The 26623-nt window shown below is 47.6% G+C and overlaps 1 protein-coding gene across 1 annotated transcript; it reads right to left on the minus strand.

The window, feature by feature from the left end:
- Positions 1 to 1094: 1094 nt before the first annotated feature.
- LOC8031704 (retinol dehydrogenase 16) lies at positions 1095 to 24726 on the minus strand. The gene is made up of 6 exons (XM_029988562.4): positions 24456 to 24726; positions 15359 to 15572; positions 13173 to 13385; positions 9360 to 9542; positions 2942 to 3074; positions 1095 to 1569 (listed from the first exon to the last, which is right to left on the minus strand). The coding sequence occupies exons 1-6, from the start codon at positions 24495 to 24497 to the stop codon at positions 1197 to 1199; spliced, it is 1158 nt and encodes a 385-aa protein (XP_029844422.3). The 5' UTR covers positions 24498 to 24726; the 3' UTR covers positions 1095 to 1196.
- Between the last annotated feature and the right edge of the window lie 1897 nt (positions 24727 to 26623).

A 26623-nucleotide genomic window follows, 5' to 3' on the forward strand; every position in this document is an offset into this window, starting at 1 on the left:
CAGACGACCCCAAATCTTACGAGGGGCTTGATAACGGTGCCATATAACTTTTTAAATAGCTAAAGTACGTATCAAAGACGATAGAAAGAAAACACCGAGTTTTTACAGTAAGGCCGAGAAAATCCCGATTCTTTTTTTGTTGACAGTAAAACGTACATTAGCTATTTTAATAATTTGTACCTCATGGCTATAAAGTCCCTCTTAAACTTTGGGTCCGCCTGTTCGACTGTAGGCGTCGAATTGAAGTTTGGGGGTGTATTATATGGGACAAAGGGTGTAACGATACACCTTTTGACACCATTTTTTCGTGAGAGTGCAGTTCTTTTGTAGCGTGCATTCTACATCAAGATGTTAGCATTCTATTAATGTCAGCACGTTTTGAGCATACGCTCTAAGCAGCGCTCTTAAATATGGCGTCCAGTGAATGCCCCCTGCACAGGAGGGTGACAGTGTTGAAAGAGAGCAATAGTCTATCCGCTAGAAGCGACTTGGCCAGTCGACACAACTGGCATGATCACTCGGCATTATTCACATTGCAACGTTGGTGTCTTTTTATTCTCTTCTTAAGGGCGCAGCCTTTAGGAATGTTCGCCTAACGACACACGCACATAAAAAAGCAATGTACATAAATTGTCACCACCAAAACTCCACTCATTTGGATCACAGCGGCGAACACCAGCAAATTAATAGAATTGAGATCATTCAGCCTTGTGACTATCGCAGCGATTCTCATTCACATATTCTCGAATTAATGCACCTGTGGACCGTGCAACAACTGAAATAAACACATCTCATCGCTCTTCCAGTTTGCACGTGAGACTGGCAACAGTTAACTGTAGAGTGGAATATGTTGGTCAGAGTTTCCCTCTTGCAATCCGGCAGCCGTTGCCGTTCCAAGAAAGAACACTGTATGATGTCACGAAAGAAGACGTGTCCACGTTCAGTACATGTAGGTACAGTCTCCCACAATGTGAAAGACCCGTTTGCCACGGCAGTTTATGCGGCGGCTATAAACATTCTTCTGCCACAGGCACTTCATGTTTAAAGCGAGACTACAACAAAAGTTCATTTATTTCCCAACTCCTATGATGTGAGACTGGCCAAGCGAATCCAGCACAGTCGCCCGAAACTGGCTCGTCAAATGAGTCTTTCATATCGTTCGAGACTGTACATACTCACAGAAACATCAGCAACTGTCAAGACCCCTTGCCTGTGTGTCCTCCGGTTCTTTTAAGCACGCCTTTTCGGTCAGGGCTGTAACTGGAGCCCCACGTCATGGCTACCGCCACGTCCGCGAAGAAGCTGGGTAAGCTAAAGAACAGCAGGGTCAGACACCAAGACACTGTGCCGTCGCAGCGATAGTAGCGTTTGGACCTCGTTCTTGACACGGCGTCTGTCATGGCGTCCACAACCTCAGACAGGTCTGTCCGGGAGATCCGCTTCAGGAAGCGGACAATTCCGGAGCAACGATCCCGCGCGTAAAACTCGCTGTACGCAACGCGCACAGACTCCGGCAGCTCTGCGAACTTGCCGAACATGTGTTCTTCTGTCCGGGGGTTGATGTCGGTTCTGAAAAAATACCGGACAAATTTTGATTAAAGCTGTTATAGTTGCTTAAAACAAATATGTAGACACAGGTTTGCATAATTAAGTGCTCAGATTTTGCAAGACCACTCAAAAAACGCCGCGTATCTCGACTTTGCAGTTTCAGTATTTGGACAGTGTTCCCCAACGTCGAGGAGATATTACGACCTTTTGTAAAAACTTTCCCTGCAAGGCGCGCGGGACGTTTGTTTTCTCCATGGATGTTAGAGCAAAAGCTAAGATGTGCAGATGAAGGAAGTCGCCTGGCTTACATCCAGCCTGTTTTCAACAAGCGTGCGATAGCACTTGATTCGCCTTTTAGCGATCCGCACTCTCTATCGTATATGTAGGGGGCTTTCGTAGATCGTTTTCGCTGTCCCACAAGGCCCTCCGCAACCCGCTACGGTACCCGGAATCCTACAACCAATGCCATCGGCGCGCAGGCGCAGTAGCGGCCTCTTCGTTGCGGAGAGCTTAGCGGAGGGAGAAACGCGGTCTACGAAAACTTCCTTATTTCCCCGCTAGATCTAGCAGTGATATTGGGACGTCAGGTCACGTGACGCTCTGACGTCTCATAGCAACATGACGTCACGTGGCACCGTGATGATTTCCCCGCTAAAATTATCGGGAAAATTCATGTCACGTGACAAAATGTCATATGATGTCGGGTAACTTGAGCACGTCATGTTGCCTCACAATTTCCCCGCTAAATTTAGCGGAAATATTGACGTCACAATTTTAAGCCGAGCAGTCACGTAATACCATGACGCCATGTGACGTCAGTTTCCCCACTAACTTTAGCGGAAAACCTAATGTCTCTTGACATCATGACGTCGCGTAACGTTGTGACGTCATACGGTCAGACCAGAACGAAAAACAAAATGAGCTGTGTATAGCTCCCATATTGCTATAAGACTAAGCAACCGTGAAAGTGGTAGAAAACAAGCCTGGTCATGGCTTACTCGAAAGGTCGCAAATTTTATTAAATTGACCGGAAGACCGTGCATTCACTCTAAAAAAAGCCCGCGTGTCTACTTTCCCGCACAATACTCGGAGAGCCAATCACCGCAACTTAAGGAGGCAGCTCAGCGAATGACGATGCCGAAACATATATGTTTAGACCAAAAAACGCAGTCTGAGTTGTGACATTAAGCAATGCAAAACGTCACAACTCAGACTGCGTTTTTTGTTGTTGCTGTTGTTGTCTTTTGTCTAAAAATATGTTTCGGCATCGTCATTCGCTGACTCGCGGAGCTGCCTCCGTAAGTTGCGGTGATTGGCTCTCTGAGTGTTGTGCGGGAAGGTAGGAGTACGGGCTTCTTTTAGGGTGTACATTCAGAGAAAGGATAGGACTTACAGATAGTAGGTAGGTTCGATGGTTGACACAGAGATCTTCCACTTGGCCAGTTCTCGACTCAGGCCGTCGGCTAGAGCAATGATGGCCGCTTTGGTCATGGCGTACGGAACTATCCACATGGGGGCCACACGACCTGCGAAACGCAAGTAGAAGGCGGTCAGAACGCACCTTGCCGTCTTCCAAATTCGTTCTCCAACTCGTCGCTTACAGACAAGGAGCATCTGCTCATGGGACCTGAGGACACATGCAACAGTGCCCGCAACTGCATCCGCTTGTGGTAACTCTTACAAGGAGTTTGGAGTCGGAAAATGCTTTCTGTTGTGAACACAAACGCGGAAGCTTGAAAACATCACAGAAGCGCTACTTTGCATCAAGCAATAGGTTTAAATAACCCCTTCGTGTGAGTCTCGTGGACAAAGAGTCCTGAAAAAAATGGGTCACAGTGTCTCATGACCTCAGGATGTCACGTGACGTCATCATATCACGCGACATCACGATGTTGCTTATATGACCTTCACCTGTGCGTCAGTCTGGCGTAACGCTCTAGTGTAACGTGTCTCTTTTCTCATGAAACCCATCCCTACAGCATATACCGTGTTAACACTGTGGCGCCAGAAGAAGACGAAGACAAAGCTACGCATCGGACGTGTGTTCTAGTCTCCTCTATTTTCATTGAATATTTTGCTTACGTCGAATTTATATCAGCAAGTAGCTTCTCAACGTCATCGGGAGGTCCCTATAGTCCCCTCCAGGGCCTTCTGACTTTTCCATCCGGTTTTTAAACCGGCGAGGTATGGACACCACGACCGCCCCTGCAACTGCCATGGATGAAACACCCGACCCGACCGCGCAGGATGACGCCGCAAGCCTGTCCGACTCGCTGATTGAAGACACTGAAGGTCCCTTCCAGGAAGTGACATGCAGAAAGAAGAGACGCTGCAGCAGCCAGAACTCTGGCTCCAGCGACGCGACCATCGTCACCCTCCCAGAGCCGACAGTTGGTTTGGCGGTTCTGTTCACGCCACTGGACCCAGACGTGAGCATCGACTCCATTGATTCGGTCCGCGTCTCTAATACCCTGGAGACGCTGGTGCCCTCATGCGTCATTGAGGCTCGATTCAACAGGCGAAAAAATCTTCTCGCGGTTGACACCCGGAATGGCCAGACAACGCGGGTGCTTCTAGGCTTGACCACGCTTTGCGGCATGAAAGTTCGAGCCTATGAGCCCCGTGGAAAAGTTTCCAGTGTAGGCATCGTGCGCAATGTTGACATCGCTCTCTCAGACACCGAGATCGTCGGAGCGCTACGGTCAAGTGTAAGCATCCGTTGTGTTCGTCGGCTTGGAAAATCAAGCACAGTTCGCATTGAGTTTGCATCTGCCACACTTCCCCAACACATCTACGTTGGCTTGGTCCGGCATGAAGTCGACCTGTACGTTAACAACCCTCTGCAATGCCACCGATGCGGGCTCTTCGGTCACGTTGCGGCTGGCTGCAAGAGGAAGTTGACTTGCCTCCACTGTGCGCAGCCCCACGCAACTGCGCAGTGTGACGCCTCTGACCTCCACTGCGTAAACTGCAACAAGTCGCATGAAGCAACGTCTCACATATGCCCGTTCTGGCAAGCCGAGCGCACCGTGTGCCGCTATCGCTGCGAGAACAACGTGCCGTTTGCGCAAGCACGAGCAGCATTTGACAAGCCTACTGATGCGCAGGCTGTGCCGGAAGCACAAGCTGCACCAGAAGTCGTCGGCTCTTTCCCGGAACACCCACGAAGGCGAAGACATTCGCGAAGACGCCAGGCGCAACAAAATTGCGCTGATAAATCGACCTCTTCACCTCTCCCCGAGGCATCAAGTGCAGTAAACATCGAACCAGGTACCACGTCGGTCCCCGTGTCCACCGTCAACGAAAACGAGAAACGAAGCTTCAAGGACGTACTGTGCAGCAGCTCTAGAACGTCGGCTCCTCAGGTGCAAATGCGGCCTTCACCAAAGCCTGCACAGGAACTCGCAGACACCGCACCGAAAATCGCAGATTCACGTCCGCCTCAAATTTTCTCCGGCTCCTCTTCGTTCTCTAGCATCGTTCGCCAGATATTCATTGCAGTACGAGAAGTTTTACCATTCATAAAGTACTCATGGGCAGACAAGTTATTGCATTTCATTGGACTGATAGAACCTTTAATCGAAAGCTTCCTGCGATGAAGGTCCTTATCATGCTTAGCATTATCATAATGGCAGTCTGTCCCTCTATTTTACAATGGAACGCCCGCAGCATCGCCTCTAAACTACCTGAGTTGCAATATTATCTTGCCTCTACGCCAGTGCCTATACTTGCAATCTCGGAAGGCCGGCTCCCACCTGCATCTCGAATTCAGCCATATGTTCATTATAGAAGTGCCGTATCTGACCCAAACAGCCTGTCGCGAGCTTCGATTTTTGTTCACTCCACCATTCAACAAGCTGCAGAAGATGTGTCACATCTGTGTACCGAAACAGCAGAGTTCGCGGCTTGCGCTGTCATATTTGGTTCTTTTAGGATGACTATTGTATCCGTGTATATATCTCCTGCGGGTCGCTTCGATGCGAAGAGCATTCAAATTTTACGTCGACAGTTCCCCGGTTCTCTGCTTCTATGTGGAGACTTTAACGCGCATCACCCTTCGTGGGGTAGTGAACGCACGACGCCGCGGGGCACATCCCTTGCAGACGCCATTGAATCTACAGACTTGGTGCTCTTAAATGATGGCTCTCCAACATTTTTCGGCCATCGCGGGAAGCCTAGCGTCCTCGACCTTAGTTTCGCCTCGCCCGATCTTGACGTATATTGGTCGCTGGACGTGGACACGCGCGGAAGCGATCATCTCCCAGTTTTGATGAGTATACCCAGGGTGGGCCGCTTGCCGCGTCGTCTGTACCATGTAACCAGTTGGGACCTGTTTCGGAAAAGTCTTCTGTCTCTCGATCCGTCAGAGGATATCCTAAAAGCCATTCCAAGCTGCCTCGTCCAATCTACAACAAAAATCACACTCAGAGTATCGCAACCTAGCCCGGACTTGAAACTTCGTCTTCGGGCAGCTCGCCGTCGTGCCCAGCGCCGTGCGCTCCGCTCTGGCAAGATCGCCGATTGGGTGGAGTGTCGCCGTATAACGTCAGCCTTACGCCGGCACACCCGAGTACTTCGTCGCAGACAATTTCGCCAGTTCTGCTCGTCACTGACCCCATGTACACCGAAGCCGAAGATCTATAAAGTGCTCAGAGGTATGAGTGGATCTCCGACACCTCGAGACGTGTTCGTTGCTCTTAGTTTAAAAACTGGCTTGGCATTATGTCAACTTGCCGACGAATTTGCGACACGCTTTGTCGTTGCTCCACGCTCTGTAAGGTCATCGCGGCCCCTATCGCTGACTGGCCCATCGCGAAGTCCGCAGAATCTGGACCACCCCCTCACCATGTCAGAACTGGAAGCTGCTCTTCGAAGATGCAAGCGTCACAGCGCTCCCGGGCCTGATCACATAACATATCAAGCATTACGAAATCTCAGCTATCAGTCACGCAGCTCCTTACTCGAACGTCTAAATTCAGTTTGGTCTTCGGGTGTGATCCCTCAAGAATGGAAACACGCATTAGTAACACCCCTTTTAAAGCGCGGCAAGCCCTCCTCGGAGTCGTCATCCTATCGCCTGATATCTTTGACATCATGCGTTGGCAAGCTTTTAGAGCGCCTCCTTACACGCCTTCAGTGGTTCCTCAACGATACTGAAGCTCTTCCCCCTGAGCTCGCAGGATTCAGAAGCGAACGTTGCACCGCTGACTGCATTGCGACTCTCACGTCAGCATTGGAAGACGCCCGTTCCCAGGGACATACAGGCTTGGCAGTATTTTTAGACGTGGAACGCGCATTTGACTCTGTTCCCCATGATGTTGTTCTTGCGTGCTTGAGACATCTTGGCGTAACGGGAAGGATGTTAAGATATTTCGAAGACTTCCTGAACGGCAGGACTATCAGTGTCCGCCTGGGAACGTTTCAAGGTGCTGTTCGCCCACTGCTGCGGGGACTACCTCAAGGTAGCTGTCTAAGCCCGACACTCTTCAACGTCGTAATGGCAACGCTACCACTGTGCATGGACTCATCACCTCATCCTAGTGGTATGATAATTTATGCTGACGACATTTGTTTGTGGGCTTCCCATTCCGATCGCCGTATACTTCGCCCTTTTATGCAAACCTGCCTTAAGCGAGTTGCAAACATGCTGGAAGACCTCGGTCTCTCCATCTCGGCAGAAAAGACGGCTGTGCTCGCATGTTCCCGCCGTCCTCTTCGCCACGCGTTTCCACGTTTAACTTTATCTGGGATCCGATTGCCACGTGTGCGAAACTACCGTTATCTGGGCGTTGATCTCGACTCGCGGCTCTGCTTTCGTCGCCACGTAACTACTCTTGTACGGCAAAGCACGATGACAACCTCTCTTATTCGTAGGCTTCGTGGCCTTGATTGGGGACCAACTCCTCGAGCCCTAACTAACGTGCATCGAGCGCTGAACCTGTCTCGAATTCTTTATGTCGCGCCGTACTTGCCCCCCACTCGCTCTCTGTGGGATCAGCTGGAACGACGTCATCGCGCTGGACTAAGGATGGCCCTAGGACTCCCCTCTTACTCTCGAATAGAGGCAACGTGGATTGAGGCCCAGGAAATGCCAGTATCTTTGCACGCTAAGGAACGGGCTCTTCGCCATCTGGTTCGACTCGCCCAGTCGAGCAGCGGTGGTTCTCTTTACGAGGATATCCAACGGCGGCATTGTTCTCATTATGGCAGACACTGCAACACTTTGATAGAGGCGCTCGGATCTACACCAGCTGTTCAGCGTTCTCCAGCCGATTCACCGTGGAGTGAGCATCCATTCACCGTATATGATGACATCCCTGGCTTTCATGGAAAATCACAGCATTCCTCGCTGGTCAGCCGCGCCTTGACGGAAGACGTCCTGGCGTCCCGCCACGCTTCATTTAAGATCATATCCACAGATGGCTCTGTTAATCTCATTAACGATTCCGCGTCTGCGGCATACCATATCCCATCAGAACACCATTCTTGGTCAGGACGGCTTGATCACGCTGTTTCATCGACTACGGCCGCGCTTTGTGGAATTCACGCAGCTCTTCTTTATATCTTGAAAAGACCACCAGAAAACTGGCTGCTCGCAACGGACTCCCAGTGTGCAGTGCGAAGCATTCGAAGTGGCAGAGGCGTTAATGTCAACATGACTCGTGATATATTTAACTTGGGACGTCTACTTGTTTTCCGAGGCTGTAACATTCGAGTGCAATGGATACCTTCACATGTTGGCATTCTTGGCAATGAAAAGGCGGACCAACTGGCTTCCAACGCTCTGCTCCTACCTACTGCTACTTTACAGCTTCCGACCCAGACTGACTTAAAAATAGCAATCCAAACCTGGATACAGCATAGACATCCGGTTTCAAGAATTGCAGCGCATGGCCCGCCTCCCCCGGCATGTACGCGGGGCTTAACACGCAAGTTTGCTTCCCTTCTTCACCGTCTTAGATCGGATTCCGCTTACACAAACGTTAACTTGTACCGGATTGGAAAAGCGGCCAGCCCTAATTGCCAACACTGTGACCAACAAGAGACAATTGAACACATATTTTTTAAGTGCGAACACTACGCATCCGAACGAATTGAATTCTTGAACTGCCTGAGAGGGCTGGACATTCCTTTCACGCTCGAAGCTACATTATTTCCGAAGGGACCAACTTCCACGTGCATACGGCTGAGAAAATTTGTGTTTTGTTTTTTGGGCGCGTGCGAACTACTCTCAAGACTGTGACTGTGACGTGTAAGAAACTTTAGAACGGTAGCCTATACTTCGTTTCGCCATATCTGCGGGCGGGGCCGGGGCTAAGAGCGCGGGACCAGCGCTTTTAGCGCTTCTCCCCAGCTCGCGTGCTCGAGCAAAGCCTGAGCGCGCGGAGCTTTCGTGCTCGCGCTTCCAGCTTTGCCTTCGCTCGCACGTGGGGTTAAACGAAGTATAGTTAGGTCGATATAAGTACTCTCATCATTTATTTTGTGCTTGCTGGTGCGCGCTGTGGGGTTCTGTCGTGTACAGCATTGTTTGAACATATGTCATAGTTCGTCTTAACGGCCCTAATAATTTTTTTATTATTTTCGCCCACGAAACGTGTTCAGTCATTATTTTGCTAACGCTTCCCTCGTCATCCCCGGACCCCTTCATCACCATATTTCCCCTTCCCTTTCCCCGCATTCACCCTCATCAACCTAAAATAACCCAGGCCCGTGAAACGTGCCCACCGTGAGTGAGGCAAATGTCACGTCTGGCAAACAATACAACCAACCAACCAACCAACCAACACTGTGGCGCCTACTGGCATCCTTACCTGCGTAGCTGGACACGAGGACGAGCCTACCCCTGGACCGTCGGAGGAGCGGAAGGAAAGCGCGCACCACTCGTACCGTTCCATGGACGTTGACATCGAACATCCAGGACACGTCTCGCTGACTCATCCATTCGAACTCTAGGAACAGGTTCACGCCGGCGTTGCACACGACTGCCCATAGGTCTGCGGAACCAAGATCGTTGGTACCGTTATTGGCGATGTGCGTGATCGAAAGCGTCGCTGTGGTCAGCCTTCCACGATTTTCCAAATGCTGACTATGACGTCAGCAAAGGATTTCTCATCGACAGAAATTAGAGTAATGTAAGAACTTTAATTTCGACGGTGTTGGCAGAGTTGGTCTCAGGGCGCAACGATTTCAAGCTTCCACTGCGCCCATTACAAACACCATCGAACTTGTTGTTCGCAGGGTAATGACGTCAAGAGAGGTAACCTTAAGAGGGCGCCACCAAAACATCTCGCCGCTAATAGTCAATGGCAGGGTCAGAACGGCAGTGGGTCTCTGCGATGCCCGGCCTCTAACACGTGCTCCTGGCCTTCCGTCGTAGTTTGAATGCTCGTGTGCGCTCGATGCTCTCAAGACGCCGAAGCGTACTCGAAAGTAGAGAACTCGCGCTGTAGGCGGGAAAACTGAAGGACTTTTCTGCCGATCTAATCCTGTGAGGGCTATAATGCCTGAGTCCCACTAGAACGACAAACAGAAACAAACGACAGCGACAAGCCTCGAACCAGTCTTTCGCGATTTAACACGCTTTGTAGAATAAAGGAGGCTATGCTCAAACAGGAGCATCATGCACGCGATGGTACCGTTGGCAGGCCTGCAATCACTCGTGCTTACTTCACGAGCACCGAACGACTAAACGCCTGCCAAAGGTACCATCGCGAGCACGCTGCATGTGCTGAAGGGATACTACAACGATATTTCGGCGCTTATTTCTTGGTCTATTCGTGTTCACCGGAGCATTATGCCATCAGACACACCAATGTCTTGTTGAAAAGAACACGAAAAGGAATTTTACAACGAATTAAGCGATTAGCAAAGAGCACCTGGTGGATGTCGCTAACGCCTCGTTAGTAATGCCCGTCTAGGAACCTTGACAGGTGGTGACGAAACACAAAATGGACAAACCAAATCCGAAAGCTTACATTTAAATATCTACATACTGGTGATGGGGCTGAACAGACTACTTCAGAGAAAAAGGGGGTGAAGGAGGCAGAGAGGAAAATCTGGCAGGGGAGAGTGCAGGAGAAATCAGCTTCAGCAGTGTACAGGTCACGAAAGCAGGACATAAGAAAGAGAAATCTTTTTGACATTCACTGGGAAGTGCTTTGCTGTTCGAGGCAAGAACGGGAGTTTTGAGGACGATGACGTATAGGGCTAAATTTCAGGCGACAGACACATTATGTGCTGCCTGCCATAACGATAGCGAGACACTAGAGCAATTAAAATGTAATTAAATGAAAAGGTGCAAGCGAGCTGGACAAGAATGATGAAAATCATCCCTGGAGAAGGGGAATAAGAGGGACAAAGAACAAACACAAATCTCCAAACACAGCTAGGTGACTGGTGCGCGACCGAAAAAATCCGCCTGGTCCGGGTATCGAGCCCGGGACCTCTCCATTACAGGTGGAGCGTTCTACCAACTGAGCTAACCAGGGGTTAGGCGCCAGTAGAGCGTGACGGGGATTATTTTCATCATACTAGAGCACTTGGTTTTAAAGTGCACGGGGCTTCGCCCTGCCCTCCCTGAAGGGTAACGGGTTGGGCGGGGCCCTGAGTTTCACTGGCGACGATGGAAGGACGGTAGAGAAAAGGATTACGGTGACAAAGAGACGATTAGAAGATTGGTGGAAATTATCTAGGGAAAATTAAATGATGCACAACTAACTAGCACAGCTGAGAACAGGCGGGACAGAGGAAAATTGGGACTCCCTCCCGCGTGGCTCCGGCCCAAAGTCTCAACCCTGTCTCCCAGTAGGTCCGGTGCTGGGGTAACGCCAAAAAGGTTTGACCAGCGGAAAATTGGCGACTCCCTCGCCGGGGGGAAGAGGCAGGGAAGTGATGTTTTTAGTTTTTTTGCCCGATCCCCCGAAGGTCATCCTGGTGATACCCCGCACTACCTGGTGATAGCTAGAAAGAGAAAAATTGGTCTTAAAAAGGCGGGAGGAATCAAGTTTTTGTCTTTTTAGACTTAGGCTAGGTGGCGCAAGCTACCGCCTGTTACAAAGGGTATATCCATTAACAACCATTCATCCATCCAACTGTCTCGCCTCCGGCCACGACGAGAGAGGAGCTGAAGGAGGAACTTCCCTCTCCCTGAGACTCTCCTTTGTGTGTCCCAGACGTCGCCATTGTCCCTCCACAAGATTATAGAAGAATAACCCGTCACTCAAAATTCTTACAAAGACAGCTTTGGGGTTGCTTGCGGTGGCCCGATCCCTGGTGTGCTTCGACTGCTTTCACGACGAGCCATCGGGGCTTACCCAAGGCCGTGCGAATGTCACGTGACCTTGGAGAGGGGGCGCAGCGACGCGCGGAAAGCGTATCACGGGCTACGTCCACAGAGCGGAATTGGCTGGGATAGCTCGCATCGTCCGCTGCCTCCGAACGTAAGGTCCCGAGACAAACTACGTCACGATTGCGGCGGATGTGACCTGCTCTCCGCTGGCTGCTCTCCGAGCGTTTGCCAGAGTGGGCCGTTTCTAACGAAAAATACAGCCACCAGGCTCAAAATACAAACGCGCGATTGTCATTTACGGATATTGTGGATCATATTCAGCCCATTTGTGAACACGACGGGTATTTCAAATTTCGCTGAAGTATCTTTTTAAGGCTTGTCACTGTCGTTTGCCGCTCTAGCGGGACTCGGGCATAACACAAACAGGCAATCAAAGGATCTCTTCTTGCTATCTATGTACCGTTCGCGTTCTACCCGTCATGGTATTGGCGACGTGTGCGACCAAACGCGTCGCTGTGGCCGGCCTTCCAACGATTGTCCAAAGTACGATTAATCAATTTTTGTATTCAAAGAAACATCAGACTGTCGACTTTGACGGTGTTGGTTTAAGGACGTTATGACCCCAAACTTCCATCGTGTTTTTTTTTTTTTTTTACACGCATTATCGAAATTGTTGTTGGCAATTGATAACCCTGGTCGTGACGTCACCAATGGGAACCATAAGAGGTAGCCACCAAATCATCTCGTCGCTAATTTCCAAGGTGTTATAAATCAATGGGGTCAGTCTAAAATCAATAAAACAAATGGCCCCTACACGTAAGGAACTTAAACTTTAAGCAAATGTGTTTATCAGGGATGGATTTTACTTTGTAGAATTTTAGTGCATAGCTCCGTTCCTGTAAGAATTAAGAGACCTCTGACATTTTCGACCGCAGGATCCTACGCAAATGACCATATCAAGGGTGTTGTAACTTTCCGCTGGAATGAAGCTACGTCTTGAACTTTTACAAACTAAAATCTACCTCTAAAAGATTCCTTAGGTAAAAGTCCGCGCTCGTTACGTACAGGCGCCAACTTTGCAGCCAATTCTAAGGCGAGCTCATCGATTCCTGACACCCTGTTGTAATAGACGACATTAGAGAGTTTTAGTAGACCGTGTTTCCACCTCCGCTAGCCCTCCGCTACGAAGAAACCGCTACTGCGCCTGCGCGTCGATGGCCTTGGCTGTAGAGTTCCGGGTAGCGGAGGGGCTTAGCGGTGGGGGAAACACGGTCTACTAAAACTCGCTATTGCTTCGATCGCGTTCTCTGCGTGCGGCCGATACCGAAGAACTCACGATGTTTGCCCAGCATGCGTTCCAGCTCCTGGACTGCGTCCGTCACCTGCTGGTCCTTGGTGACGTCGAGTGGGATGACGCGGAGGCCCGACACGCTCCGTTCTTCGAGCGCTCGTGCTTCGACAGATTCCGGGAAGAGGCAGCCGGCGAAGACCTTGAATCCGTCCGAGTCCAGACGCCGAGCAAGGAGCTCACCGAACCCACGGTCGCAGCCTTTGGAACAGCGATGTGAAGATCGTGTTAGCACAAACAGCAACGATCTGGCCGGCATGCACGAATCAAAACACGGAAACATTTGATTGAAACGATCGCTTGTATCGTGTGCGTAACTGAACATGTGTAACTTTTTTCCTTTTCGATTTCGTTGTTTTTTTACGAGATGAATTGATGTGGCTTGTGCAATGTTTGCTGTTCTTTGTTGGTTTATTTTATGCATGCGAACTTTAAGTGATCGTATTTTACGCTTTTATACGCACCCTCTCCCCCTGCAATAGTGTCTGTGGCCTTAGCATCCTATATACTGACAAAGCCTGGCAGATCGCCATGAGAAGCTGCCGCCGAAATGGAAAAGATGGAGCAGCAGACAACGGATGAGAGGAGAGCCACGTGACTGGCGCCCCGCTACGGCGAGACGCCGAAACACACTCCTCCCGAGCGAACAAGTGTTTTTCGGGTCCTCGCCGCTGCAAAAGCTGTGCGCTGACGTCCAGGTTCCCAGATAAATGGCTTTTTGATGCTCTGTGGCACCAGATCCTCGCGCTCCAAATCTGCGACCGGGCACTCTAAGGCTCCGTCGTCGAACTGCCAGGCTTTGTGAGAATAAAGGAGGCTATGCTCTGGTGCTGCGGGGTAACCTGAAATAAATAAATATTGATGATCGATTACTGTGGGCAACTGCAGTAGTCTACTGTAAGAGAATCACAATCTACAACAAATGTATGGCAAATTGCTAAGCATTTATGTTGCATTCGTGTAACGTTCTACCAACACAAACGTTTAGCGATACTATGAGTTTCCAGACGGTAGACGCCTACGTTCACGGCGCTCTTCATCAAATAGTTCAACGCGTACCACGTGTACACTTCACAGATGGTCTTAGAATGAAGCGATACTACCGTTAATCGGGCTGATAAACCTGGTGGTCTTCCAGAGCCTTCCATACTCTCGAGCTCCTCTCCCTCAGTGAGCACAGCTGGTCGAGCTCCTCCTCGCATACCCCACTAATCACATGACCTTCCCTTCAGCCAACCTGCGTTGAGCACCTCATCCCTCTTCTCCCACTCAGCAACCAATCAGCGTCGAGCATTGCGGCCACGCTTTTATCTGGGCTTCACGAAATGCCGAACGCCTAGCCAAAGAAAGTTTCATGTTAATAATTTTCCGGCCCATCCTAATAGTTAATGCCAGTCGTGCAGAAGTGTTAGAGAGAAATGTGGGAATCTTATGCAAATATGGAAATGATCCGTGCTATAACCTCCCCTAGTTTTTGGTCTCGTATTTATTTTAAATAATATCAAAACACATATAAAATATGAAGACTAAACTCTGTTTCAGTGCGAGCGTAAACTACAAAAGCAAACTCCAAGCTTTCAGCGACATGCCAATGCCAAGCAAACGAGCTGGTTGCGTTTAAGTATTGTCGAGGTCAACGCATCTGTGCTTGTAGCTTCGGTTTCACTAGCACATAAAGTGGAACAAGCAATGGGCAACATTGTCACGTGACATGGTAGAGTGATGGGAAAAGGGACGGATTCCGTATTTTAGGTTTTCAAGTATACATCAGTCAAATATTCAAATCAAACACGTTGTTGACTGGACATACTTGTAACCATTCATCGTCTCGTCGGTAGTTGATACGACAACATTTTTAGAAGTAAATGAGGGTCATAGACGTGCCTTTCATCATTCTTCAATATTTTTAAATTAAATTATCTCTCAATAAAACACTGGAAACATTTGACAAACAAACAACTAAAACACAAAACTTCACCCCTACATAAGATGCAATAGCATTACTACGGGTCGCAAGTGTGTTGAAGCTAGAAAGAAGCTGGAACGAAGAATATACTTCAAAGGCCGCAGGCTTTCTGAGAGCCTGATGCTTCCCCTTTTCTGCTCTCGATTGTCATAAATTGAGGCACGTAAAACAAGCTGCTTAATATCGTCGAAGGAAATCGGGAACCCACCGGTGATGAGCACCGCCTTCCCCGTGGGATCTAACTTTGGGTTGGGCAGGAACCTCTCTAAAAGCCAGGCCACGGCCAAGGTCAGAGCTCCGAAGGTCAGGATCGTACCGACCCAGCCGAGCAGGAACCTTGCATCTGGCGGCAGGCATCGCCAAAGAATCAGCAGGCAGACGGCGGAGAAGACGTGCAAGACGACATCTCGACGAGCCCTCTCCTGCACGTATGGCCGCATGCACATTTGTAGAGATGCAGTCATCTATTGGAGAAAATATCCAGCCTTCGCACACCATCGGATAAAATGAAAGCTAAACCCGCGGGGAAAACAACAGAAATGATTTGTTTGTCGGGACAGGCGGGATAGAGGAAAATTGGAACTCCCTCCCACGTTGCTCTGTCATAAAGTCTCAACTCTGCAGTGCTAAACTCGTTCTAACCTCAAGAAAGAAAAAAAATGAAATTTTGCGCATTGTTTATACGTTGCGCGAAGTAGTTCTTAGCAAATTTTGTTGTTGGAGGAAGAAGCGATGTCATTGCGTTCGAAATGTGTACGTCTTGATAAAATAGCATATATTTAATCTAAAGTGCACCTACATGTGTTTTATTTCTCTATATAAATGGAGAAATTAGTAATACTCCCGGAGGAGCCGGACGTTTTTTCACTGCAGTTCTTAAGATGCAGAGAAGAAATGGCGACTCCCTCGCCAAAAAAAAAGGGGGGGGGGGGGGGGGGGTTACAACAGGGTTGGAAGCTGGGCTACTTGGTGGCGGGCAATTATGAAATAAAAAGCGCACAAAAAACCAGGACAAAAGGAAAGTAAAGTTTTTAGTTTTTTTTCCCGATCCCCGGAAGGTCACCCTGTCGATACTCCCGGTGATAGTTGGAAAAGTGCAGAGGGATAGCAAATTGGCTTCGAAGGGCGAGGGGAAGAACCATATTTTTTCGTTGTTGTTTCTAGGCTAGGTGGCACAAGCTACCGTCCGTTATAAAAGATACATCCATTCGCATCGATCCATATCCGTTCTGTTGCTGACGACGTAGTTGAACGCTGCGTCAGCATTCGGCCGGGCCTCGTGTTCATTCAGCGAAACACCGATTGAACCCGACACTGCAGAAGGCCATGATTGGAATGGTCTGTAATCGTCTTTTCTTCAGCGCACCACCATCTTTGTCGATTGGTCCATGGAACGCGTTGTGAGCAAGCGCAGAACCTCTCCTCTGCTGACTATCAGAAACTCCGTCCCCCACAACCCAATCCACGGAGACCATATCCAAGAACTTTTTGCCAGGGCGATGAACGCTACACGATCCGATAGAGCCAATCAACCAGCACCAAAAAGTGCATCGTCACGCCGCTCCGCTCGTCGTCTTTTGTGCGTTTGCTATAGCCGTCTAAACGCAGGGCGTGACGAGCAGAGCTGGCCAAATTACTCATATTTTGTAATTAAATTACATTACTAATTACTTTGCTCAAAATTTCTGAAATGTAATTAAATTACATTACAAATTACCACAGCCAGAAAGTAATTAATTACCATTACAAATTACTTTTAAAAGTAATGACATTACTTCCGCATTACTTTTGTATACTTTTACAGGCTGCGCCTACACAGGCACAGCCTGTGTAGGCGCAGTTTCAAACACTGCTGGCGGCTAAATTCTCGTGTTTTCCCACTGCATTTTGTGTTTCATGGTGCATGTATTTTCCCGAGGACATTGGGAAGCATTGTACTACATTTGAAAAAAAAAGCAGTAAACTATTTTTGTTGGGTACGCGCGTGACAGAACGAATGCGACTGGGATGTTAGTTGTTTTTTGTTTGTTTTCTACGGTAAGTTTTTACGGCGCCGTTTGATTAGCCGCGTGTCAAACGACAAAGCGTTTAGCTGTCGAAATTAATTAACAACAGAAGATAGCCGAAAGGCATGCATTTTTCACGCTCACAAATAACATGTTTACCGATAGACAGAAGAACGCACGCGACTGATCCGTTTCCCACCCCAACCCGGACAACTATTTTTGGAGATGTTTGAGGACCCTACGCGGATTATCTCTGGGAGGGGGGAGAACTATTGTCATTGTTCGCAAAATCGCGTCGAGGGCCGTTCCACCAGGGGCCCTAGTTCGACCTACTTCCCCTCCTTCATTTCCCGAGAATGTCGAGCAGAAAAGCTCGAATGGCAGAAACTTACCAGCCCTATTTCTCACAGTGGAAGATAACACAAAGAGGGTACGCAGCATGCATCAGGAAAAGTAAGCGGACACTTTTAAGAGGGGCCAGAAAACGTCGAATGCAAAACCTCAAAACATAGGTAGAGAATCGCGCTGAGCGGGTTTTTACAGTTCAAGAGAGTGGCAGAAAATGTCTAGCTGATAGCGGGCGCGAGAGTCGCACCAGCCGCATTAGCATCAGCAACACAGCGGCGGCCAAAGAGCGTTTTTTGGAAAGGTGTAGAGGAAAAAGAAAAAGTAAAATAAAAAGAAAAGCGTTCTTGTGTATTGTGGACACAAAAAATATGCCTGGTGCGAAAAAGTAATTAGGTAATTTAATTACAATTACCGTCGCTGGAGTAATTCATTACATTACTAAATTACCTGCTACAAAAAGTAATGAATTACATTACTAATTACTGGAACAAGTAATTAAATTACTGTAATTTCATTACAGTAATTACATTACTGCCAGCTCTGGTGACGAGTCCCGGGCATCTTCTTATCGCCCAGCAGCCAATGAGATTGCTGCATTAGCCGATAAGAATATCGACGAGCCAACCACGAAGCGAGAACGGTGAAGATAATAAGCCCCACCCTGCGTTCCTTCGGCTGTCATCAGTGACTATGCGGAGAGCAAGTCGTCTGCTTCTTGCGTAGGAGTTACGGTGACGTCAGAAAGACGCTGAGCTCTGATTTGCCCTAATTGACGGATAGTGGGTAGACCTTAAAGCAAGCTGCCTTGAGGTCTACCCACTATCTTTCATTCAGACCCAATCAGAGCGCGGCGTTTTGACGTCACCACTACCCTCGCAAAAAAGCAGACGAACCCTAGTAAAAAATGTTATATGTATAAGACATTTCTTCGTCCAATAAACTTATATGATCAAATAAGGTTTTATAAGAGCATACAAGAGCAATGAAAGAACAATATACTATTATATAGGAAGCTATAAGAAACTGATAAAAAGTGTCTTGTAACTTCTTATATAATCCTATATCTGTCTTGTGTATTCTTACATGGTTCTTGTATGCTCTTATATAATCCTATATTTTTCTTATATACTCTTACACGGTTCTTAAATGCTCTTATAAGATCTCATTTGATCATATGCGTTTATTGAACAAAGCAATTTCTTATACATATAAGAATTTTTCCAAGGGAACTTGCGCTCCGTATATAGCGCAGGCCGCAAAGCTCTGAGATTAGGGGGAGGGGGTCGATGTTTCCACTTAGCTCTTACTTGAGTTTGTAATCGAAATGTTGTCCGAAGTTTCCAGGAGGTACTTCTTCAAGTTTTCGTTTTTATCTGCTGCCCTCATGTTTGCTTTATTTTATGGTACAACTGCCCTGTCTCAGGAAGTAGTACTTATGAAAGAAAGATTATTAAAAAAAAAGGTATGCGGCAGAAACAAGCAGTTTCACATGTCTCAAAACGTAAGGCATTCTAAAACATACGTTGCCCAAACTAGGAATGTCCGCGTATACTTTCTTTTGCGATATGTTCGCTTTGGCGAAAAGTTAAGGAGAGTAATCTATGGTGAGAGTAAGATATGTGTGGCATCCCTTCCGAGAGAAGAATCTGTCTTGTTACTCACAGGCGCAAAAACCAGTTTTCAGTTATCGGTGAATCATCGACATGTCAGTATCTGGTACACGAAACGATATGGCACCTCGCCCATGCTTTTCCGCCACCACTATCTCATAGAATCATAGTCGACTTTGCGGACGTTTTACGCGCGTTTAAAAGATACGAGAGAGTTTTAGTAGATCCTTCCGATAGCGATACCGGATAACGATACGATGTATGCGCAAAGGCGTCGGTGGAGTATCGGGTATCGTAATTACCGGAACGATTTACTAAAACTACCTACGGTCACAATATACACCAACTCATGTTTACAAACAAACCGGAGCGCCCCTAGTGGACGTCACCGGCGCCGCGCATGCGCCGTGGATGGTGGGCAAGAAGCCCGCCGTCGCCCATAAACAAACCATTGAATTGCGTTGTTGTCGGCGTCGGTGGGAGTCCCCGTGCTCTTTTTCGCGTTGGAATTGTTGATTCTACGTCCTCCTAACAATGTCTGACTACTTGAGCGGCTTCAGCAAAACTATCGAGGCAAAACTTTGCGTGAATAATGTGAGTTGCGGCGATTCATTTCACGTGGACACCGCAGAATGGGCGCTAAAGCCTGACTCCCACGTCGAGATTCTGCTCGCTATTTTCAGTCGCGACGTCGCTCGGACTGCAAAAGCGTGGACCGTAGCTGAGATGGTGGACATCGATACTGAAAACCTCAAGTAGAATCGGGCATTACAAGTCGGTGATGGCCACTGGTAACAATGATCAACAACTTCTTGTATCTGTTTACACTTAGCCGACTTACCCCAACCAACCTTCAAAAGTGTTTTGAGGCCTGCACTTAGTTCTTATCGCAATTACCGGGTCAATGTTTGGTTTACGAGCCGCTGTCGTTTGAACGAACTGACGACAAAAGGCAGCCAAGTTTGAAAGAGCAGACGACAGTTGGAACGCACGCGCAATGGAGTACGGGCAAGAAGCACCGCGTCCCGCGTCAACAAACCATTCGAATGTCACGTTGTCGGCGTCTGTGTGAGTCTGCATACTCTTTTTCGCGTTGGAGTTGTCGATTCTACGTCCTCATCGCAATGTCTTACCACTTTAATCGCCTGAGCGAAATCATCAAGGCTCGTTACGCTGCTAAACTTTGCATAAATAATTTGACGTGCGGCGATGTATTTGCATGACCGCCGCAGAATGGACGTACAAAACCATGATGAGACTCTTCTAGCTATTTTCGGTCGCGACGACCCTCGTGCTGCAAAAGTGAAGAAGGTAGAGGCGATGATCGACGTCGATACTGAAAATCGGAAGCGGGAACAGACAAAGCGTAACAAGTAGGTGATGGCCACCGGTACCAATGATCAACATCTTGTATCTACTGCTTACACCGAGCCTACTTAAGTCTTTCGAGGCCTGCAATTACTTCTTATTGCAATCACCGGGTCAAAGTTTGGTCTACGGGCCGCTTTTGTTTGAACGAGCAGACGACAAAAAGCAGACAACTTTGAAAGAGCAGACGAAAGTTCGAACGATCAGGCGGCCGTGTGAATTTGAAGACGCACTGAATCCGTGGGTGGTCCGGACAACTTGGGGGTTTTCTCTCGGTCATGTTGGAACAAAGCAAATACATCTGGCGACTACAAATTGTGGCCCGCACACGCAATCGTAGTTCGACAGCGTCAGGTTTGCCCTTTTCACGGCTGCTATCGACGTTCTCGGACGAACGGAGGGTGCAAAAACACATGAAAACTTATTTTCAAACCTTCCCAGACTCTCTTTGTAAAGCCCCCATCGCAGCATTTTGACGAGAAGGCAGGTTTTTTGTCTCGTTTCTTCCAAAGGAACACAGGAATGCATGTCTGGCACGGCGACTTCTGTCCACCGCCCCAGACCGGAAGTGCGTCCGGCGCGCCACCACCGCGGCGTGACGTAGGAGAGTTGAGTTGGTGTATATGTTGGCACCGGAGATTTCAACTGGCAACCGAGCACACGACATGAGTGGTAACAGAGAGTTTTTGGTAGATCGATCCGTTAACCACGATAGCGATACCCAATATCCATACTCCATAGGATGCATGCGCGAAGGCACCGGGGGAGTATCGGCGGTCGCTAACGCAGTTAGCGGAACGATCTACTAAAACTCGTTAATAAATCATTAAAAAAAAAAAGAGGAACGAGGACTACTCCACAAACAGGCCGTCTATGCACGCTTATCGGGCGCCTGATCTCCGCTTCACTCATGCCTGACAGACCACTTTCGTAGCGGAGAACAATGCGGTAATAAGGATGGCGCCATCTACCAAACCTCTGAATGCAAAAAGAAAAAAAAAAAACACAAAAAAAACACGTCTGTGAGCCAGCAAGGCACAAGCGACCACTCATTTTTAAAGAAACTTACCGTATTTTCCGGTGGGTAGCAGTCATCAATTGCGCCATAGCTTTCTTGACTGTTACTGTTTCCTCACCTTTGAGGAAGAACTACTTGCAAAGTGGTCGAAACAATGAAAGTCAAACCCAGGTTGCGCTGGTTCATACGCCGCATAGTGAACGCTCTTTATTCCTGCTCGTTCCTTTTTTTCTTTCTTTTTTTCTCCCTTACACAATCACTCAGTAATTAGCCTTGCCACTTTTCTTTCAGGAGTAGAAACTAAAAGACCTTAATCGTTAAACTGGCGCGAAACGGATCTGTTGGATTTTGCAATGTTTGATAACTCCGGAGACGCGACCGACCACCAACCTGAATAGCTAAGCATACATTAGGGTGAGGATGATAAATCAATTAGAATATTATACCTTATCGGTACCGCCTTGAACATACCCGATTTAAAGCCAACTTGAAAAAAAAAAAAAAAAGGTAGTCAAGTATACCGAACGTTATTTTTGAATGAATAGCTAAGCAGAAAGAATTTGTTAAATCTCCAACTCTCTCATTTCGGTAGCACTTGGGCACCATAGCAAGTGACATAAACAAGTTTGGAACACTGATCTCTATGACAATTGCTGGATCGCGCTTCCCCTCTTCGAGCCATTGGGGGAATTGAAGCCACCGGTCGGCCATCTTACGGGTTCCGCGGAAGCGTTGTCAAAAAAAAATTGGGTTGTGTGTGTGTTTATACAGCCTAGAACTTGGTCTGCCTCACAGGGGCGACGAGTCTCCCAGCTGTAGATGAGAAATTTAGCCAGTGCGGTACAGCCGCTAGCCTGGGGTCTTTAACGTGCATCACGCAGTAGTGATACACGACCGCACGCCGAAGCGTTGTCAAGGCGGCGGTTGTCTCTGTTGTCACGTGACCTACACACGGTAACCATGGTAACTGTCTAGGCTTGACAGCGCTAGAGCATATCCCGACGGTGGCTTCATTTTCGGTGCGGGGAAGCGCGATCCAGCAATTGTCATAGAGATCAGTGGTTTGGAACACTGGTTTGGAAGGTTTGGAAGGCTCGCCGAAACAAAACGACCGGAAGTCGCTTGGAATTCAAGACATGGCTTACGTTTGTAAACAAGGAAAGGGTCTATTGGGCTAGCCGAAGCACCAGTCGGCAGGCTTACAATGTTCAACTTTATTGCAGTGGGCGTATATTATTTTATTATTTTGTAACAGCTCAGCAAGAAAGGCTATTTTGTCAGCCAGTTTTTCAGAAAAAGCAAGGCAGACTATTTTGTCAGATAATGCAAGCCTGGCTATTTTGTCAGATTTGTATCGAAAAGAAGCGACGAAATCTTTGTCGCTTCTTTTTTCCAAGAGAACATCGTAAATACTGATATCTGGACGTCGAAGTCCTCTTGCGAAAATTTATTAGGCAGCGTAACAACTAGAACCTCAATGCAGTTCGTGTCCTCCGGGAGACATACGCGTGAAGGTCGAAGCAGTGCTGAAGTTTTTCAACCTGCGTACTAGCGCGTTCGTCAGTGTGGCATCCGATAAGCTTTTAAAATATAATTCGCAGATGTTCCGCGTAATCGAAAATATATATATTTAGCCACCCTCGAGGTCCAGTCCCAGGATTCCCAGAGGAGAACGAGTAACCATAGAAGAGACGACAACCAGAACTTCCTGTTCTCTCGACACAAGTGCGAAAAAAAACAAAGTAAAGGTGGTAAAGGTGTAAGAAAACAACAAACCCGGCGACCTTGGAGTCTAAAGGAAAAAAAGCGACCGAGCACAACAAGGATGTGGTGTCACCATTTTAACGAAGTACTTCCCGCAGAAACGAGGCTGCCACAAGAAGATCCACTGTGTGCAACAGGACAGTAGTGTGTATGATATATGTATTAGCTGCCGCGACTTTAGACAGGATGACTTGCGCGTGAGAAGTCTGTCGGCCGCTATTGCAAGAGGCCAAACTGAATGCGTGTATCTAACTGTATTTTTTTAAATTTATTTATTGTTGATTTTTGTTTTGAGAGCTTGGCTTTCTTTTTCTGCGGCTCCACGGACGGTATCGCTTCAGGTTCCTCGAATTCATGACGATGTTATCTCAAGCCCCACTGTCACGCGCCTGTTGAACTCTCTGCTCTGTAACAGAAGTCGTTGTCTATTTTTCCAGGAGATTATGCTGGGAAAAAACGAAGGATCACTCATCGTATTCTTCGGCGACAAATGTAACGTGAGCTCTTTTTTTTTTTAACACTTAACTGCCATGTTTCGCTTTTCTTTCTTCTTTTTTAAGTAATAGTGAGGCGACTTTGTCACCCTTTCAGAATTAGGGAATTTTCACGCTATCAACCAGATTACCCACAGGCTTGGGCTCAACTGTGTGCACGCTTGCGGCATCGTTGGAAATGCCCACATACTATGTCGTCTCGTAATGTTCACAACTCACTTTTAGTAAAAAAAAAAAAAAAAAAACACGACATTGATTACGTTTTAAAAAAAAGATCTAGAACGCCGACTTCGTTGGGGAGGGCCAAGTCCCACAAGAGCAACAAACGACAAACACTCCAGCAGACATGTCCAACCCAACCTAATACAAACTTTTTTTTTACTTTTGGACTTTTTTGTAGCGTGTTTTTACGTGTGTTTTTTTTTTATTTGTTGTCAAAACAACAGTTAAAGATAGAAATGACGAAGAATATGGAGGCAAGCTGCAGTGAACTTTCTACATCTTAAACATCCATGACTTAGACACAAGAAAGTGAACAACAAAACTCGCGTGCACGCACACAAAAACGCACGCCACGCACGCACACACAAAGTCCACTTTTTTGTTCCAAGTCTCGGGTGTTCGAGATGTCGTAACAATGGATCTTTGTCGGGTCAGTGGAGGCTCTGTCATAAAACAAAGTCGGTTGCTTACATACCAGGGCAGTCAGCAGTCGTTCCGTGGAGACGACCGACAGCATCACAACGGGTGCACACCGGACGGCGCCGGCGCAGTGTTCCTCCCGCGCCACCAACTCCGGTGCGACGACGAAGACAGACGCCAAGCTTGACCTCCAATCCCACACCGACGGCGAACGGAGTAGAACAGAGCCGATCTCTGCGCCTCGTAGCGAACGGCGACTCCGGGATACTGCTCGTCGACGGCTCTGCGGCCGCGCGCTGACGTAATAGCCCGCCGAACTCCTAACCCGCTTCCCCGTTCCATTCGAGGTCAGGGCTGTTCCCCCTCGGCTGGCTTGCTTTCAGATTGCGAGCGGTCTTCAGTGCTAACTCGCTCTGTCCGGTTGTGTGTGTGTGTGTGTGCGTGCGTGGGAAAAGGAAAGAAGGGAGGGTCCTTCGGGTGTCCAACTTATTACACGAACTTTGCATCCGGGCAGTAGCAAGCTTTAGAAGATCGTGGTTGCATGCGCAAAGGCACCGGCGGAGTAGAGTTTTAGTATAGAGTTTTTTTAGTAAATCCTTACCGTTATTGGAGATATCGGAACGATCTACTAAAATATATCTAGTAGATCGTTCCGATGACTCCGATAACGATGCTCCGCCGACGCCTTTACGCGTGCATCTTATCGTTCTAAGGTATCGTTATCAGAAGTATAGGAACAATCAGTAAAACTCCCTAACCGTTATCCTATCCGGGTTTGCGGAATGATCTACTAAAACTCCCCAATGGTCGCAGGTCGTTTCGATATTCAAGTTCGTAAGTACCGTTATTTTTTGTTTGTTTTGTTTTCTTTTCACTAAAAAGGTTTTATGCGAGAGGTCATCCTATTGATTTGCAGTTTATTATTTTGCTGCAGCCGCTGGCCAGTCGCTTAGTCGTAGGTAAATATGTCCACCTTCTCGACATAATCCCCGTGGAGCAGAATGCATTACTCACACCTAAGCGGTACACATTTCGAGTAATCAAATTACCCATAATCGATCACTGTTTGGGGTAATTTTGTAATAATTTGATTACATATATCATTAAGAACTCGGGCAAATCATACGAATACAACGCTTCTAAACTTGTTCATAACAAATATTGATGATTCACTCCTAACTGCTGGTGTTATTGGTGCCACAATCAGTGACCCCTGGCCAATTTATTTGTTTGCCGATCTAAAAAAAAATATATATATATATATATGTAAAAAAAAGTCATCGAACACAAATTACACTTTCCACCGAGATTTAAGAAGACTCAACTATTTCGAAGAGGAAATACAACTTACGAACTGGAGTGCGGTTCTTTCCTGTCACTCACCTGACGAGACATGATATCCTTCTTGAAACGTTTACAAATATCTATAACCGGTGCTTTCCCTACAAGAAGTGTCCAGTGCATCAGAAATCACGCAAGCCTTGGGATACTTCGGAGATAATAAGTATGATGAATCGGAAGAATGCGCTCTATAATAAATTTAAGCACATTAGAGATTTAAGCGCCCTCCGCGAAGTTCGAATTCGAAGGAACATGGTAACAAACGCCTTCGTAAATCAAAACGTGAATCAAAAGTGAACATGTTAGTTAAACCTGACTCATGTAGTGACTCATTTAAAACGATAACTGTAAACGGGAAGTACATAACTGGAGCCGTGTTGGCTTACAGATCCAGTAATGATTTCGCGGACATACTAATAGCGTAGTGTTTTTCTTCTGCCCACTGCCCTGACAGTGAATTAGTATCAGTATTTAACAATTTTAGACACAGTAAAAGTAACGACGTGCATGGCATTCAAATCGGGCCTGTAAAGCGTGTACTTCATATATCGTCCCTTGTTTGACCCACATTTATAACCTCGCCCTTCAGGACGGGGTGTTTCTTCATAGAATGCAAGTGGCCAAGGTGTCTGTCCTCCACAAGGCAGGGGATAAGAACCACGTGGGTAATTACAGGCCGGCGTCTGTACTGCCGGTATTCTCTAAAGGACTAGAAAATATTATGCACATGAGACTATATGCTTTCTGTGAAAAATACTCAATTATTACCCCTTGTCAATTTGGTTTCCGAAGGGGGTACTGGATCGAGTTGGCGTTACTAAAAGAGGAAGAAATGATACTAACCAACATCGAAAACAAACTGCTAACGTTAGGCATATTTAT

Source organism: Ixodes scapularis, unplaced genomic scaffold (genome assembly GCF_016920785.2).
Source record: "Ixodes scapularis isolate PalLabHiFi unplaced genomic scaffold, ASM1692078v2 PGA_scaffold13__105_contigs__length_92229423, whole genome shotgun sequence".
In the NCBI taxonomy this organism is placed as follows: Eukaryota; Metazoa; Arthropoda; class Arachnida; order Ixodida; family Ixodidae; genus Ixodes; species Ixodes scapularis.